The sequence below is a fragment of the Microcaecilia unicolor genome, unplaced genomic scaffold, assembly GCF_901765095.1.
Source record: "Microcaecilia unicolor unplaced genomic scaffold, aMicUni1.1, whole genome shotgun sequence".
In the NCBI taxonomy this organism is placed as follows: Eukaryota; Metazoa; Chordata; class Amphibia; order Gymnophiona; family Siphonopidae; genus Microcaecilia; species Microcaecilia unicolor.
The window spans coordinates 1-18468 of record NW_021963680.1 but is presented as its reverse complement, the minus strand read 5'-3'; the positions used below and the strand labels follow the sequence as shown (position 1 = coordinate 18468).

The 18468-nt window shown below is 43.3% G+C and overlaps 1 protein-coding gene across 1 annotated transcript in view; it reads left to right on the top strand.

Moving 5' to 3' along the window:
- Window positions 1-17311, top strand: part of LOC115459563 (Down syndrome cell adhesion molecule-like protein 1 homolog) — a gene marked incomplete at its 3' end in the record, with an annotated part of 41144 nt that extends 23833 nt beyond the window's left edge. Inside the window, 5 exon segments of the mRNA XM_030189375.1 lie at window positions 6505-6582; window positions 6585-6776; window positions 11355-11633; window positions 12437-12556; window positions 17135-17311. Of these exon segments, the coding sequence (XP_030045235.1) occupies window positions 6505-6582; window positions 6585-6776; window positions 11355-11633; window positions 12437-12556; window positions 17135-17311 (846 nt within the window).
- Between the last annotated feature and the right edge of the window lie 1157 nt (window positions 17312-18468).

Below are 18468 nucleotides of genomic sequence, written 5' to 3'. Positions count from 1 at the left end.
TTTTGTCCAGTGAACATTTAGCAGTAATGTTAAGGAATATTTGCTCAAAGACTATGGTAACTTTGTGTAAGCCTGGAAATGTGGGATCCTATGATGGGTGGAGATCTATAGCTTGGTCAGAGTCCTCTAACCATGCTAGTCCCCATTTCTCTTGGTAACTGCTTCTGCCCCTCCATCTTTATATTTTTATATACAGTGGTTCTTAACCCAGTCCTCAAGATGCACCAAAGCCAGTCGGATTTTCAGGATAACCACAATGAGTATGCATGAGACAGATCTGCATGCACTGCCTCCATTGTATGCAAATCTATCTCAGGCCTATTGATTATGCAGATCCTGAAAACTCAACTGGTAAGGTGTGTCCCGAGGACTGGATTGAGAACCCCTGCATACACTGACTGTAATATTTGTACATATTCTGTCTATTTCTCTTCTCATCCAGTCTATTCTCTCTCTCTCTCTCTCTTCTCTCTCCTCTCTCTCTCTCCTCTTCTCTCTCTCTCTCCTTTCTCAGTCTCACTTTCTTTTCAACATTAGTAATATTGGAGAGTTATTTTAAATGGTTGTAAATGAAGTTCTTGTCCATTTATAAACCATGAAATGTGAGAGCAGGGGTGCAGGAGTTCAGGCCTCAAGTGCTGCAAACAGGCCAGGTTTTCAGGATATCCCTAATGAATATGCATGAGACCTGCATAAATGCCACCTCCATTGAATAGAAATCTATCTCATGCATATGCGTTAGAGATATGCTGAAAACCTGTCTGTTTGTGGCACTCGAGGCCTGAACTTCTGCATTCCTGTCTTAGATCATGGGGACATATTGATGGGGGGGGGGGGGGGACAAGGGATGAGGAAGGATGCTTGTTTCTGTTGATTATGGCATTGATTGAACCAGAGGAGTGCTGGAGATCCAGCCTGGTCAGTGCTACAGACCCTTGGGAATTTGAATAAAGTGAACAGCTCCAGCACAATGAGGTGGCCAAGAATCAGCGTAACAGCAGCCTAGTTCACATTGTGTGTGCGGTATTTATAACATCACTGAGCTCTGAGCAGCATGAGTGCAATATAGATGGACCTGAATAGTTTGAGGTCGATAGCCAATACGATTTATGTGGTTAACTTCAGAATTCACTGCATAAATCATTTGGCTGAAAATACAGGGCTGGGGAATGCATAAATTTTGCCTGGACAACTCAATGTTCAGCCAAAGGATGTCTGATCAGGAGGAAGACAGCCAGGAGGTGCTCAGGGCAGTGATGCCAAATTTTATATGGATGGTGCTCTCTTCAGTGTTACCCAGATAAATGTATCTGTTTAAGTAGGATGGCATGGATAGCTGTCCTAATTGAAATGGATAACTTTATTGATTTAAGATTAGCACTTCATTTTTGATGGTATGACTTGCATAGTGTGGCTGAAATTCTGCCTATGGATAATTGAATAATCTATCTATAGCGTCCCCCACTGAATACTCACTCTGTATTCAGGTTTGTCCTGTACAGTACATGTATGCACAGTATATTTGGTCATGCACATAGGGGGTAGATTCAAGAAAGCACGTCAAAATTTAGGAACTGGGATGATGTGTGCTGACCCCCAAATTCTATAAAAAGTGCTAAAAATTGTGCATGCAAATTTGGGCACACGCCCAATTTGTGCACAATTAATTGAATAAGACTTAATTAGTGCCAATAATTAGCTTGTTAACGGTGCATAGACACCGTTTCGGATAGCATCATCGTTTCATGCCTTTCTACTCCATGAGATTTTGGAGGAACATCTGTATACGTCAATTTGAAGACCCCTGAGGAAGGCCTTTTCGGCTGAAACACAGACCATGTAGGGTCCCAATAAAACTTTTTTGGTGCTCTTACCATCTGTGGTTTCAGTCTGGTCTTTTTGGGTTTCTTCCGTTTTCTTGTTGTTTTGGGCAGACTGGATTGGCCATACAGATCTTTATCTGCCATCATCTACTATGTTACTAGGTGTTACTATGTTACTATGGAATAAAAGGAGCACTCAGAAAACAAGGCCATAACAAGGAGACTAAATTTGTTTTTTGCTTAGTCTTGCAGAAATATTATTTAAAGGTGGTGATACAGAGAGAATTGAAACAAAGCTAGATGTAATAGGCCATGTAATCGACAAGCTATAGAGCAACAATCACCTGGACCAGATGGTATACAATCCAGTGTACTGAAAGAACTCAAAAATATTGCAGATCTACTATTAGTAATCTGTAAACTATCATTAAAATCATTTACAATACCTGAAGATTGGAAGGTGGCCAAAATAACACCAATTTTTAAAAGGGTAATCTAGGAAACTACAGACTGGTGAGCCTGATCTCAGAGCTGGACAAATGCTAGAAACTATTATAAAAACAAAATTACTGAACACTTAGATAAGATATGGTTTTAATGGGATAGAGTCAACATGGATTTAGCCAAAGGAAGTCTTTCCTCACCAATCTACATTTTGTTGAAGTGTGAATAAATATATGATAAAGGTGAGGCAGATGATGTGGAGGCATATTTTCAAAGCATTTTGTAGGTCTATCTAGATTTTCAGAAATGCTTTTGACAGAGTCCCTCATGTGATACTCCTGAGGAAAGCAGAGAGCAAGGTTAAATGGCTGATTATCTCAATGGAGGAAGGTGAATTGTGAAGTATCACAAGGATCTGGACTAGAACCACTGCTTTTTCACATTTATAAATTATCTGAAAATGGGAACGATGAGTGAGGTGATCAGGTTTGCAGGTGTCACAAAGTTGCTAAGTCACATGCATAATGCAAGAGAATCTCGAGAGACTGGAAGACTGGGCATTCAAATGTCAATACATGTTCTCCTACACAGCCCCTTTAAACTGGAATGCCCTTCCACTCTCGGATTAGCTCGCGCTCTCCCTCGTTTTAAAAAGACGTTAAAGACGTTTTGTTTTGAACAGGCTTTTGGCATTTCTTGGCTGGGTTAAGACTTCTACAGCCTTTTTTCCTTTTACTCTTTTTGTGCTTCAATTTTACTACTATGCTATATTTTGAACCTATGGTCATTCTGTCCTATCTGAGCACTGGTGCTCTGCTTCTTTTTCTTTTAAACTAGTTTATGTAAACCGCTCTGTTTGCTGGGTCATGAAAAGCGGTATATCAAATTAATAAACATAAACATTAAATTTAGTTTGGGCAAGTGCAAAAGGATGCACATAGGGAAAAAGAATCCCAGTTGTAGCTACACAATGCTAAGTTCCTCATTAGGACTCACCACCTGGGAAAAGGTGTCATTGTGGACAGCATGCTGAAATGTATTCGGTATACAGCAGCAGCCAAAATGTTAGGAATTATTTGAAAAGGAATAGAGAGCAAAACAAAAAATAATATCCGAGTGCCTCTGTATCAATCATGGTGTGACCACATCCTGAGTATTGTGTGCCATTCTGGTCACTGCATTTCTGGCAATGATTGCTTCTGGTGTCTCTTTTCCCTTGCGTGTTCATATGCTTGCAGATTGAAAGGGCACCATGGCATCCCACCCTAGCTTGGTTTTCAGGGCAGTCTTCATGCTTGCCCATCCCTTGTGATAGCCATGCCTGAATTGCACAATTTACTTCACGCTCCACGTAGGAAGAAAAAGAAGTATGTTCAGCACCCAGATCATCATCTGTCAGCTTGCAAACCTGAAACACGCATGGCTACAATTAGAACTGCTATATTTACACTATACACCGGTGGCGTATGTATGCTTGGTATGGAAACATACCTTTCATACAACAAATGTCAACCTGGTATTCAATGACATCTGCTGAATTGTCATAAGCTACCTTAAACCAATTAATCTGGATGGCTTATATATGTCCTTGCTCTAATAACTGCTAGACATATGAAGAGCGATAGCCATCCAAAGAGAGGAAATGGCAAACAGAGGACACTAGGCACACACTGTGTAGTCATACTACAACAAAATTGGGCAGAAACTTTGACCACAGGTGTAAGGAGTGCCATACCTGACAAGGAAGACACAACTTGAAGGTACTGCTATTGGGATTAGTATGGGTTTTGAAACATAAAAAAATGTAGGCAGATAAAGACCATATGGCCTAGTCAGTCTGCCCATCCATGCCAACTACTCTCCCCATCACTACCTTAGAGATCCTATGTACTTGTCCCAAGCTCTCTTGATTCAGATACTGTTTTCTTCTTCACCTTTTACACTAGGAGGCCATTCTACGAATTCACCACCCTTTCTGTGAAGAAATATTTACTCAGGTTACTTCTGAGTCTATTCCCTTCACCTTCATCTTATGCCTCCACATTCAAGAGCTTCCTTTCAAATGAAAGAGACTCACCTCCTTTGCATTTATGCCATGTAGGTATTTAAATATCTCTATCATATCTCCAATCTCCCACCTTTCTTTCAAAGTATACTTATTGAGATATTTAAGTCTGTCCCCATATGCTTTATGATGAAGACCACTGACCATTTTAGTAACCACCCTCTGGACAGACTCCATCTTGTTTATATCTTTTTGAAGGTGTGGTCTCCAGAATTTTCACTATATTCTAAATGAGGTCTCAACAGGGCTTGGACATGGGCGTGGAAATCGGAGGAGGAGGGAGCAGGGAGGGAAGGAGGGGCAGAACTGAGGGAAACAGACGTTGGGGGGAGGGCAGGGGAGAGAGCAGGGTGGGGGTGGGGGAGAGGCCATAGGAAAACAAAAACTAGCCCGTTGTTACGGGCTTAACGGCTAGTAAATAAATAAATAAATACGTGTTTATTTGAGTATTGAAAAGATCAATGTTAAAATCTGTTTAGTAAGTTTGATGTGGATTTCTGAGTGACACAATGAATGTGGAGTGAGAGACTTTCTGAGTGAGCTTTAGGGTAATATATGTATCAGTTAAGCTGTGATAATAAAAAATGTTTTAAAAAGGGGGAAAAATTTAGAAACAATCTGGAGTACTTCATGATAATTATCAGGATAAGTGTACTCTGGTGTTTAATATTGTATCCCCTAGTGTTTGAAGTAAATTAAATCTAAGTTGCCAAATTCCAGATCATTCATCTAGCTTCGCTAGGTCCTTCCTCATGTTATCCACACTATCAGGGGTGTCTACCCTATTGCAGATTTTGGTATCATCCGCAAAGAGGCAAACCTGACCACACAGCCCTTCAGAAATAGTTCTTACAATCTTTTTTTTTTTTTAATGGCCCAAGAACCGAACTTTGCAGCATACCACTGGTAACATCCTTTTGCTCAGAATGAGATCCATCTACCACTACTCTCTGTTGACTTCCACTCAACCAGTTCCTAACCCAGGCAGTCACTTTAGGGCCCATACCGAGGATACTCAGTTTATTAGTCGTGTATGTGGAACCGTGTTAAAAGCTTTGCTAAAATCTAAATACACCACATCTAGTGCTCTCCCTCAATGCAACTGTCTGGTCACCCAGTCAAAGAAATTGATCAGATTTGTCTGACAAGACCTGCCTCAAGTTAAACCATGTTGCCTCAGGTCCTATAATCCACTAGATTCCAAAACCTTTGGAGTAGCTGAAGGGACAGAGGAGGGATGGAACACTTGAGAGACCCTAAATTTCCTCTGTATCCACATCAACAGGTCGAGAGAACCAACATGCCAATGGGGATACGCCTAATAGTTTACAACCTGCAATTATTGCAAGAGGCAGACCATGCAACAACTTTTGAGTTGCCCTTTGCTTGACAATGTCCCCTACTTGATGCAGGGTCTTGCTGAATCCAAGACACAAATCATGAAATTCACATTCTGGTGAAAAGATATGATTTTGATAACTGTATTTAAGAAGTTTGTGTGCATTGTAATTGGGCCCTGTGCAGTTTGTACATTTACAGTTGGACCTTGCACAATATAGGGAAAATTCTATAAATGGTGCTAAAATTCAACACTGAATGATATTTTAGAATAGTCATTCCAGGATCGGCATCCTTTATAGAATAACTTGTAGCGCTGGGATTCGCACTCAACTTTGGGCATGAGGAATTACATCAACTGAAACCAGGTGTAAATCCCAGCATGGACACAGATTCTCTGAATTCCATAACACTGCGCACATTTTAAGGGAGTGCTTCTGGCCTGTGCATGCTCCTCCCATGGCCATGCTCCCCTTGAATTCCGTGCGGAAACATGCTATTCTGTAAATTGGTGTGTAAGTGTTTTCATGTGGAACTGGCATTTATACCCCATTGTGGCACCTTTCATCTGTTAGAATGCTTTTTTGTACAGAAAATTCAGCGCAGAAGTAGAGCCTAAAGTTCGGCACTATATAGAGAGTTTCCCCCTATGTATGTGGTGTAACTGAGCCCTATGCAGCATGTTAAGTGTAATTATAGTGGTATCATAGTGCAGAAGCAGCAGCTGTTCTGTCTCCCTTCATGCTTTTCTGCTTGTGTAACCTCACTCTTAACTGTAAGGAACTTGTCTGAGTTCACCTAACGTGCCTCTTTCTGTCTCTTTCTGCCCTGTAGGGTCTCCCAGCATCCGAGCTATGAAGAACATCACAGCTGTGGCCGGCAGGGATGCCTTCATCCATTGCCGTGTGATTGGATACCCTATTATTCCATTAAGTGGTACAAGGACTCTTTGGTGCTTCCTGACAATCACCGACAGGTCGTCTTTGAGAACGGCACCCTGAAGCTGCTGGATGTTCAGAAGCGGATGGATGAGGGGGAGTACCTGTGCAGTGTCCTCATCCAGCCTCAGCTCTCAATCAGTCAGAGTGTGCATGTTACTGTGACAGGTAAGAGAGCCCAGCAATGCAGTGGTAAAGAGCGCAGGTAGCAGCAAGCTATGGCTCCCAGGGTATTCGGAGAACTTGCACACAGACAGACTCCCAGGGACAAAGACAGATAGGAAGACAAGGACAAAGCTTAGAGCAACATACAAATCTGACATGCAGACACAGGAACACAAATGCACACAGGCTCAGAGAGACAGATTTACAGATAGTCCTCTCTTTGAAGACTTCCCTTTGTTCTCTGCAGCGGTGCTGTGAGGCCTCTATGGCTATGGCATGGGTGCTGTGATTCTGAAGCATTCCTTTTCTCTAGTGGAAGGTACTGCTGTTGGGGGTGGTGGGGTGTTGTGCCTTCAGGAGTAATCAGAAAGTCTAGACTGCCTTTGTAGTAACGTATTTCCACTTTGGTAACATCCACTGGTTGATGTTAAAAACAAAACAAAACTGAAAACAGAATTCAATACATTGGAGTCCTGTGAGAAGGCAGCAGGTTATTAAGCGGACTGAATGTGACCTTCTTTCTCTAGCAACCTACAAAACACTTTCAGAAGGATAATACATCACTGGAAGTGGAAAACGACAATATAGAAAGGAATCCTGAGGCAGTTACCTTAAAGTTCAGCCCTGTCCTAGTTACTGTGATTTCCTATAGGGTCCATATTTCCTCTACAAGCTCAATTTTGCCTTTCCTAGAATTGTATGGCAGACATTGGTTCCATGGTGACTTGGCCTTCTACAATTTCACAGCCATAGTAATGGCTGCATAATCCAGCCCATACTGTAGAATAGCCCGTTCCCCACAGAATTGCCATGGGTGATAAGGGGCTGGCACTGATGCATTGTTTCAAAAATGTAAAAATAGGCTGACTGGTCAGCTTTCCCCCTTCATGATTCCTTTCCCCATGGAACTGTTCTTTTTGAAGTAGTAGCTTCTCCACAGCTTGCATGCGGTGGTGGCAGCCAGGCCAGCTCTTCCACCAGACAGACTAGGCATCAACCTAGAGCGAAACTCTTCTGGGGTGGAAGAGAGGCATTAGTGGACCTGCAGAGCAGCAACAGGCATTTGAACAATCATGCCACTCGAGGCCTGCCATATTCCACCTCCTCTGACAGGATGTGTGAGTCTGAAGCGGCAGGACATAGCAAGCCTTGAGTGCAAGTAGGTGCTCAAAGGCCCTGCTCTGTGTTCAGGGTGGAAGATGGAGGTAGGGTTGCAGCAGCAGTGGCAAGAGAAAGGGATGTAGATGGTAGATATATCAGGGGGTAAGGGAAAGGAAGACGCTGGACTATGTAGAGGAAGGGAGTGCATTACTGAAAGTTTGCCTAGGGCATCGAATACTCTTGTCCTAGCCCTGACTGCAGCATGAGTGTAAGGTGGAGGCGGGAGCTGAGCCTGTTTGAACTGTTCTGTTCCCAGGCCCCACCTCACATACAGAAAGTAGGGGTGGGCGATTTTAGGATGTGTGAGTGACAGGGTATGGGAATGAGTGAGAGGAATGATAGGAGAAGTGATGGCACTGACACTGTGAGAGAGTGGATTGGCCTCACTCCTCACCTGGATCTCCCCTACCCTTCCCTCCCCTCTCCTTGATCCTTTTCCCTCTCCTCCTGGTTCCCTGTATTCTTAGTCTCTCCATCCCTTTTCCCATCTCCAACATCCCTTCTCTTCCCCCTTCCGCCTTCCCAGCCTTCATTACTAAGACCCCCAGCCCACCCACCCCCAAAATACCCAGACACCAAAGAAACCTCAGAAACATAAGTTTTTTTTATGTAGTTAAATACAAAGTTGCATTATATGATATGCAGACAAGTACAAAGTAGCAGATAATTGCCACTGAATTTTCTAACTTTTGCCACTGAATCAGTCACTGGTTTCTACAGGAAACTAGCTCTATCTGTAAACTTGAATCGAGCCAAGACTAGAACATAAGAAAATAAGAGTCACCCTACTAATTCAGACCAAGGGTCCATCTAGCCCAGTATCCCATTTCCAACAGTGACCAGACCAGGTCACAAGTACCTGGCAGAATCCCAAAAGCAACAAAATTCCATACTACTAACCCCAGGGATAAGCAGTGGCTTTCTCCAAAGGGTAAAGGTAGTCCCCTGTATACACATATCAATTTGCAAAAGACATGGCTTTTTGGCAGACTATTAGTGGGGTGCCCAGAACATCTTAAAAGACCCTAACAGCATCAATTATTTCATATGTTCAGGGAGCAATGAGTCCTAATGCATTCTGTCCTGCTGCTGCTCTGAGATAGAGAGAGAGATATATATATATATATATATATATATATATATATATATTAATATATTATATATATATATATATATCCAGGAGTGTTTAACAGGGGGTATGTCTCCCATGCCCCCATCACACCCTCGTACTTTAAAATCATCTCTGCTCCAGTCTTCGCCTGGGCAGCAGCAGTAGCACTCATAGACTGCCTGCAGCCTGCACTAGGACATTCGCCCTTCACAAAACAGGAAGTTGTGTCGGAAGAGGCGGGATGTTTCAGAGAAAAAGTCCCAGTGCAGGCCGCAAGTAACCTATGAGTGGCGCTGCTGCTACCCGGGCAAAGACTGGAGCAGAGATGATTTTAAGGCATGGGTGGTGGGGGGGGGGGGCCGAGTCTGGCAGGAGATGCATACGCAACACATATACCATGTCTAAGTACGCCACTGCTCAACACCTGCAAGTTCAGCTGCCATGCAGCATTCTCCAGATTTTCTAGTTTGAAGAATAACTTCCTTATCTCAGATAATCCCATGATGCTATAGCCTGAACCCAATCCTGTGCTTCAAGAATCACACTTGTATACACAAAGAACACGGTGTCTGGAAAAAATTGGACCCCATTTTGCAATTGTTTAAACATTTAGTCTGACCTTTGAAAATACATTAGTATAATTTGGGGGGGGGGAGGGGGTTCTTAGTTAATTCATAATTTGTGTTCAAAGTGTCCTCCTTCAGCCTTGACACATTCACAAAGTCTTCGACACCACTGAGCTGGTGCTTGGCGTAATGAATTCTGAAGTTTTATTAATTAAGAGCAACTGTTTTGCAAACTCAATACGCTGGAGCTCTATCCTGTTGAAAAGTAAAGTACTCAGAAATGTCTTGAATTTCAGACAGAAATTTCTGCTGCGTTAGAACATTTTTGGGCTATTTGGAAAAACATTAGGGGTCTCTCTCTTCTCTCTCTCTCTCTCTCTCTCTCTCTCTCTCTCTTCTCTCTTCTCTCTCTCTTCTTTTCTTTCTTTCTTTCTTTTATTTTTTTTTAACGGATACCTTGTACATCCAAGGTACCCAAAACCATCGAAGAAATTGATTTTTCCAAAGGCATTCCATACATTGTGTTAGTAAACAGAGGAAGGTCAGCTCAAAGGGCACTTGGAAGACTACTCATAGCCTCTGCTGCTCCAGGGCACCAGTGTTACCGAGATGCATCCACCATCCTCCAAAGTCACCTCTTCACTTCTCAAAGTAGCAGAAAATGACTGCTCTCGTTTCTGGAATTCTGATCATTCCACTATAGCCATCATGTCCCACTCTGCTGCCAGCTCCTCTCCCATCAGCAAACCTGGAAATGGCAGAGCAGAAGCAAGGAGGTACAGAGCATTCACCAGGGCTCAGCACTGTATCATGCCCCACTCACCCATTTGGTTCCCTGTGATGAAATGCCGTGTGCAGATTCGCGCAGCACTGTGCCATGCAGAGAGTTCCTTGTAATAGAGTTTTCCTACAGTGGAATGCCATGTGGTTCCCTGTTCGCCCGGTTTATAGCGTCCCTTGTCTCGGTGTCTTTAGCTGTGCGCTGCTGATAGCAGTGGCTGCTGCCCTGTAACATGCCCTGATATGACTGTACAGTATTAGGGCAGCTTATCTCAGCCAGGGGAGCTATTCTGAGCTTTCTAATTGAATGATAGATACTGTATCTACCAGGTGCTGTCCTCGTTAAACTAATTGTCTAGAGGGTTTTTTTTTCTTTTCTTTTTTTTTTTTTTTTGTTATTGCTGGCTGAAGATGCTGCTGCTACCTAATTGAGTTATATAAAGATAATGACTGGTTCTCTATCCTAAGCTGTTAAGAAGAAATAGATCAATCTAATAATTGCTTCTCCTTCCACCAGTTAGATGGTGGATTGACATGATTCTTACATCTTAATACAGAATTTATTTATGGGGGTAGAAAGAAGATAAGGTGATGGTTTGTTAATCTGGGGCGGATGGAGTAAGTGTGATAGATGGCTGGTCTTTGTCAATTTAGGTCTCCAGATGAACTGGGCAGAGGATGTGGTGGTAAAATGGGTGGGTGAGTAGGGCACAGTGTGTAGCATTACTGGAGGGTGAGGGTGCCCTTGTTGTAAAGACAAATGTTGAGAGGATATTCCTTTATCTTGGTCTGAGCACAGTGACAGCTGAGCTGTTAATATCTTTCTCCCACATATTAAAGTCATATTAAGTATGGTGTGTTGTTCACTAGCTATTTCATGACTAGATCTGACCATTGACCAAAGATTTCAGATTTCCATGTTTATAATTTCTCTCTCTGTTGTTGACCCTTTTCTTGCTGCAGTTCCACCCTTGATCCAACCCTTTGAGTTCCCACCAGCATCCATTGGGCAGCTGCTGTACATCCCCTGTGTGGTGTCCTCAGGGGACAAGCCCATCCGTATCACCTGGCAGAAGGACGGACAAGTCATCATCTCAGGCTCAGGGGTCACAGTAGAAACCAAGGAGTTCATGAGCTCCCTGCAGATCTCCAGCGTGTCTCTGAAGCACAATGGCAACTACACCTGCATCGCCAGCAATGCAGCTGCCACCGTGAGCAGACAGCGCCAGCTCATCGTGCGTGGTGAGTTACCGTGGCTGTGGCTCACTTCTTTAACCATGCTCTGTTTTCCTGCCAGCTTTCATTTGCAATTGTTGAGGCTTTTAACCAAAAGATGGTTCCTACCAGTGCTAGTGACTTCACAATACAGCTGTTCTAAAGCAGCAGTCAAACTGAAACAGCCAATCATGTTCTTAAACAGTTTGTGCCACAGATAGCATTATGGGGTACCTTTTCCAATGCAATCAAAGTGCAGAAAAGGGACAAAAACTGAGTGGGGTTACAAGACAATCGGGTGAGGGATGAGAGAACCAAGAGTAATGTCTTATGCATCAAAGGTGTATTATTGGTGTTTATTGATAAAAACCTAAAATCAGAAGTCCTAAATCTAACCATACCTTGTTTTATTATGTAATCATATGTGAGTTTGAAAAGGTTTTCAACACAGATTGTGGGTTGGCTTGAGACATGGCCACAGATTCCTTGTTTTGGGAAGTCAGACATCTCAGCAATGATTGAGTTAAATTGAATCCTGCTGCCCACAATCCCCCTATCACATCAACACAGCAAGTAAGCAGTAGTGATGTGATGTTTCCTAGGGTACTTATATTTTCTGTGCTCCAGCCATTAACATACTAGCCCAAGAATTTGGGATAGGATGTTATTAAATCTGAATCTTCTTTCGGTGAAATAGGCCTACATTTTCCACAATGCTTCAAAGGGATGCAGGACAGCCACAACATAGAAGTTCTCATGTGGCTGCATGAGATTACTGAACTTTGTCCCCTCTTTCCTCATGGTTTCTTTTTTTCTTTATTTTGTTCTAGTTCCACCTCGGTTTGTGGTTCAGCCCAATAATCAGGATGGGATCTATGGGAAAGCTGGGGTGCTGAACTGCTCTGTAGATGGATATCCTCCTCCAAAGGTCATATGGAAACATGCTAAGGGTGAGTACGATAATGTACATTGTCTTGTGGATCAGTGGCGTAGCCAAGGATGGGCCCGACTTCGGGTTCAGGCCCACTCAGTAGCAGCACACCTATGATGTAGCTGGCAGGGATTCCCAAGTCTCAACAGCTGAAAACTCCCAACAACTGTCCCTGCTGCATACCTTGTAAATAGCAGATCTTCGCCTGCAGCAAGCAGCAGCTGATACATACTGCTCGAACCGGCCCCACAGCCTTCCCTCTGACATGTTCCCACCTATGTGGAAACAGGAAGTTGCATCAGTGGGAAGGCTGTGTGGCCAACATTAGCAGTGCGTATTAGTTGCTGCTCGCTGCCAGTGGAAAAATATTATTTAAAAGGTATGCAGGAGAGGGGGGATGTTTGAGAGACCATATGGCATGCAGGTGAAAATCACCTGTGGGATGGAGCAGGGTTCTGCCCACCCATCTTGGGCCCAGGCCCACCCAAAATTGTGTATCTGGCTACGCCCCTGTTGTGGATACATGCAATGTTAGACTGAAAGTCAAATACCAACAAAAAAAAGAAATTAAATCTTGAAGGCCAGCATGTGGTAGAAGTCTATATCCAGTACTCATTTGCAAATGTAGAGGAACATTTTGTGTTGCAACCATATAGCACCATAAATTATGCACATAATTTGCTTAAGGCCGCTCTGTAAAAGGGCCCCTTAAAGCCTTTAGGACAGGATGTTTTTGCAACCACATCCAAAGCGATTTACCTGGGGCGACGGAGGGTTAAGTGACTTTACCCAGAGTCACAAGGAGCTGCAACGGGAATTGATCTCAGTTCCCCATGACCGAAGTCCGCTGCACTAACCACTAGGCTACTCCTCCGCTCCAGACTCGGCCCTGCAGATTTACTCAATAGTAGAGAATGACCCATAACCTTTCCCTTCCCTTAACTATAATACTTACAACAATTCCCAAAGCAATAGGATTTGATCTTACTAAGGTAGAACATTATCATTTGGCAGCCAGCATTCCCTGGCAAGCTAACCTTTTGGAATTTGCAGTTTCTCAGCAGTTCTCTAAGAATTGTTTGCATTTTACATAACAAGGCCCTTTTACAGAGTGGCGGTAAGTCCAATGCAGGCTTACCGCTCGCTCTTCCAGGACTATCGCTGGCCCAACGTGACCACCGGTGGTAGTCCCACCCTGCGCGTGTGCCATGACCAGGGGAAAAAGAAAAGCCCCGGAAATGGCTTGCATGGCGGTAACCTGGCGGTAATCGGGCATCACTGTGCGCTGCCCGGTTATTGCTGGGTTAGCGTGGCAGCCCTTATCACCACCTCAATGGGTGGTGGTAAGGGACCCCTTTCGCATGGCCATGCGTAAGAGTTCTTTTACCACATGGCTATTTATGCCTGCGGTCTTTTTACCCGCTGCAGTAAAAAGGGCCATGGCGTGCGGGGAAAACGGGCCATTTTTCCCTGAAGCTAGGTAAAAGGACCCCCAAAGTTTGTCCCTGTCCTCATCCCATTCCTGTGAGCTCTGTCCCTATCCCTGCCCCATCCTCACTTGGTCCCTGTTCCATCCCTGCAAGTACTGACCCCATCCACACAGTCCTTGTACAGTTATGATTTTATATTTCAATCTTTTTATTTGAAGTATAAAAAGGGACAATATTCTGTACAGCATGGACATAACACTTGGGACTAAGACAGATGTTAAAAAGAATGGGTGACAGTGCAGATCCTCGTGGAACTCCACAATAAAGGGGTAGGATCCCAATCTGGTAGAGGGAAGAGACACTGAGAGAGAGTGACCTGGTTCTGCCACATGATGTTGAAGCCAAAAATGCAGACATTTACAACAATCGTACATTACAGTTTAGGCAATTGCATAATAACAATTAAAATAATAGTTTTTTAAACGTTTCAAAAAGAAAATAAGATTATTCCATTGAGAGTCCCTGATATCCAAATGAATTATCAATCAGAGTTTTTAAACAGATTTACTGAAGGAAAGCCAAGTTTCAACAAAGATTAGTACTGGAAATGTGTATGGTTAATTGGAAATGAGAGAGAGTGAACCAAACCTTCTGGACCCATACCAACTTAAAATCAACTCTCTCCTTAATAGGGAGCCAATGTAATTGTCACAAAAGCAGAGTAACCAGATCATATTTTTTACTTCCAAAAATTAGACGAACTGCCATATTATGGAGCAGCTGCAGTCTAGCCTGCAATGTTGCTGTAATCCCACCATAAAGAATTGCAGTAATCTAATTGAGGTAAAATGATTGCCTGAACCAGTACCTGAAAACTTTAAACTTTAAATATGAACATATTGCATACAATTGGCGCAATTGAAAAAAGGTTTCCTTACTAGTTAATTTATCTGTATCTCAAAAGATAATTTAGAATAAAGAAATACATCCAAAACTTTGGCCTTCTCTTCTATATTGAGCACTTCCACAGATGCAACACAAACTTCCTTCTGATAATCCTGAAACAAACAAACTTGGCTTTTTGCTTATTTAACTTCAAAAGGTTATTATATGTCCAATCATCCATCACTCCAATAATATACTGGATAAACCCGTTCATTTCTAAAAAAAAAAAAATTCACATATACAGGACTTAAAATAAAAATATCATCAGTATAAGATAACATAAAAATAACCAAATTAGCATTTTCCCAGATAACTCATACAGACACTAAACAGCAAAGATGAAAGAGGGGAAACCTGCAGAACTCCACAGTGAACCTCCCATGTTGCTGAAACTGAATTATGACCCTTAACACATATCTCCTTTTCTTCAAAAATCCTGAAAAAAATTTCCGCAGATTACATCCCATGCCCAAAGTGCTAAGTTTACTTAGCATTTGATAGTGATCAATGGCATCAAAAGCCGCAGATATGTCAAACTGAAACAACATGGTTTGTTTATCACAGCACAATATTTTTCTGATCTCAAACCTTAATATCAACAGTAATATCTCTGTGCTGTGGAATGGGCAGAAACCATGTTGTGTAAAATGCAAACAATCCTTAGAGAACTGCTGAGAAACTGCAAGTTCGAAAAGGTTAGCTTGCCAGGGAATGCTGGCTACCAAATGATAATGTTCCACCTTAGTAAGATCAAATCCTATTGCTTTGGGAATTGTTGTAAGTATTTTATCAGTTAAGGGAAGGGAAAGGGAATGGGTCTTGATATGCCACCTTTCTGTTGTTTTTGCAACTACATTCAAAGTGGTTTACTGTACTTATTTGTATCTGGGGCAATGGAGGGTTAGGTAACTTACCCAGAATCACAAAGAGCTGCAGTGGGAATTGAACCCAGTTCCCTAGGATCAAAGTCCACTGCACTAAACACTAGGCTACTCCTCCACTCCGTAGGATTTGAACCTTTTTGCAATGTTGTATTAATGAAATTAGTTAACCAGGGAAATGCCACTTGGTAATTGTTTTAACAGAAAAGATGGACATATATCTAAGTGACAAGATTTAAGGGGAAAGTGTTTGTAACATCCTGGAAACCCATTGATCAAAGACTGGTGAAAATATCTCCCAATACCTATTGTTTTATTGTTCCTATGTTGGCCATTATTATGCATGAAGAAACACAGAATTGTTTAATGTATACCCTTTTTGTTGCTTAACAAAAACTTGTTGCAATTAAGCAAGTGTATCCTAGTAAAAACTTAATTCTTATCATGCTTGCTGTTCACAAATATTTTCTCAGCACTTTATATGATTTGTGTGGGGTATCCTGAGCCAGGGCCACCGAGAGGGGGGACAGGGGGGGCAAAATTCCACGGGCCTCCAAGGGGGGGCCCGGTGCCAGGGTCAGGCCGCCAGCGCTGCAGTCCCCGGTCTCACCTGCCTGCCTCCTCGGCTCCAGGCCCCCTGCATTCAAAGCGGCAGTCGCAGATCGCTTCTCTTCTGGCCTTCCCTCCCTGTGTCCCACCCTCGCAGAAACCGGAAGTTACATCACACGAGGGCGGGACACAGGGAGGGAAGGCCAGAAGAGACGCAATCTGCAACTGGCGCTTTGAATGAAGGGGGGCCCGGAGCGGTAGAGGCAGGCAGGTGAGACCGCGAACTGCAGCAGTGGGGGGGAGCAACGGGGCAGCAGAGGCAGCGGCTGGGGGGGGGCGGAGGTGGGGTGGCCTTGCCCGGGCCCAGCCTAGTCTCTCAGCGGCCCTGTCCTGAGCTTCAGGCTCTTGAAATGTCATACATATACCTCAGTTCTCTGGTTTGACATTATCAAGAATTAAAATAAAATTAAAATAAGCATTCTCTTAAATGCAGGTACCTAAATGTGGCATGTGTAAGTGGGAGCCCTGCCTGTGTCCCTCCCATGTGTAGTACATACCCCTTCTTGCAAATACGCACTGTGCATGATAGTTGCATATTTACAGAATAGTGCTTAGGTGACCAACTGGCATATATGTGCAAACATTTACACAAGCAATGCGTGTATAAATATTTATCAAACCGCCTTGACACAGCCCTGGTAAATAGGATTGACGCTTCCCCTTGCCAAGATTAAGGAACTCCTTGCCTCTGTTTCTTCTGCCAGTTTTTGACTTTTCTTACTCGTTGCCTAGGAAGTGGGAACCCACAGCAGTATCACCCCATCCCCCTCACTGGACGCATTCAGATCCTCCCCAACAGCTCGCTGTTGATCCGCCATGTACTGGAGGAAGACATCGGTTACTACCTGTGCCAGGCCAGCAATGGTGTTGGAACAGACATCAGCAAATCCATGCTGCTCACTGTCAAAAGTAAGTGTGGCTGTTACCTCTCACCCCATGAGGAAATAGGATATGTGACTGGTGCCTGTCACTAAAAGGGACTAAACCGTGAGTAAAGAACTGTCTCTTTCACCATACAAGGAGTAAAAGATGTGGTCCTTGTTAGTCCACTTTTAAAGGTAAAAATAAAACAAAACATAGAAAAGAAAATAAGATGATACATTTTTTTGTTGGACAACCATTTTTTTGATTAGCTTTCGAAGGTAACCCTTGTTCAGATCAGAAAGAATCAGATCTGAAAAAGAAGGGTTACCTTTGAAAGCTAATCAACAATGTATTAAGTTAGTCCAATAAAAAAGTTATCATCTTATTTTATTTTCTGTGTTTTGTTCTATTTCTATTTATTACCATACAAGGATACACAGTGTGCGAAGTGCTCTCAGGGTATGGAGGCAGGTGGTATATGAAAAGCACTGCCTCTCACTGTTAAGAGGAACGCTGGATACCCAGACTTCCTCTTGTCTTAAGGGGACGCAGGGCGTATGGACAACTGCCTCAATCTGTGTGAAGGGAGGGGGCAGCACGTTACGTGTGGTGTACAGAAAGCTGCCACAGTGCTATATCTCCTCTTTTTTTCTCTCCTCTTGGTTCTCTACATTCACACCCTCCCTTCTCCCCTCAAGGGAGAGTAAATGCCAAGATGCCCAGTGTCTTTCAAGAATAATTATATTTATTTTAAGAGTTTCCCCAACAGGATCACTATTTTCTGTTCATAAGATAGGCAAATGACCAGAAAAACATCTGTTTACACATGCAGCAAACCCGAAATCTGTTTCTCCTTGTCTGTCTCAGTTTCCCTCCTCTCTTCTTTCTTGCCTAGCAGCTAGCAGGGTTTGGCTGAGCAGATGGTTCTCCACCCTCCCCGTGCCCAGCTCATTGGTGGTGCATTTTGAATTAATCTCAGGCTTCAGGTGAAAAGCGCTTAATCAGAGCTGAAACTGAAGCAATCAGATTAAGACTGGCAAATGCTGGTGAGCAGGAACAAGAGGAAACCAGTGGAGCATGGCATGGTCCAGGTTCCCGCCCAACTACTGCCAACCACTCTCTGCACTTTTCTCTGGCACCAAATGGGCTCCTGGGCTTGTCTGAGCTTGTAAACATGGTGCAGGGACAAGGCGGCCCTGTCT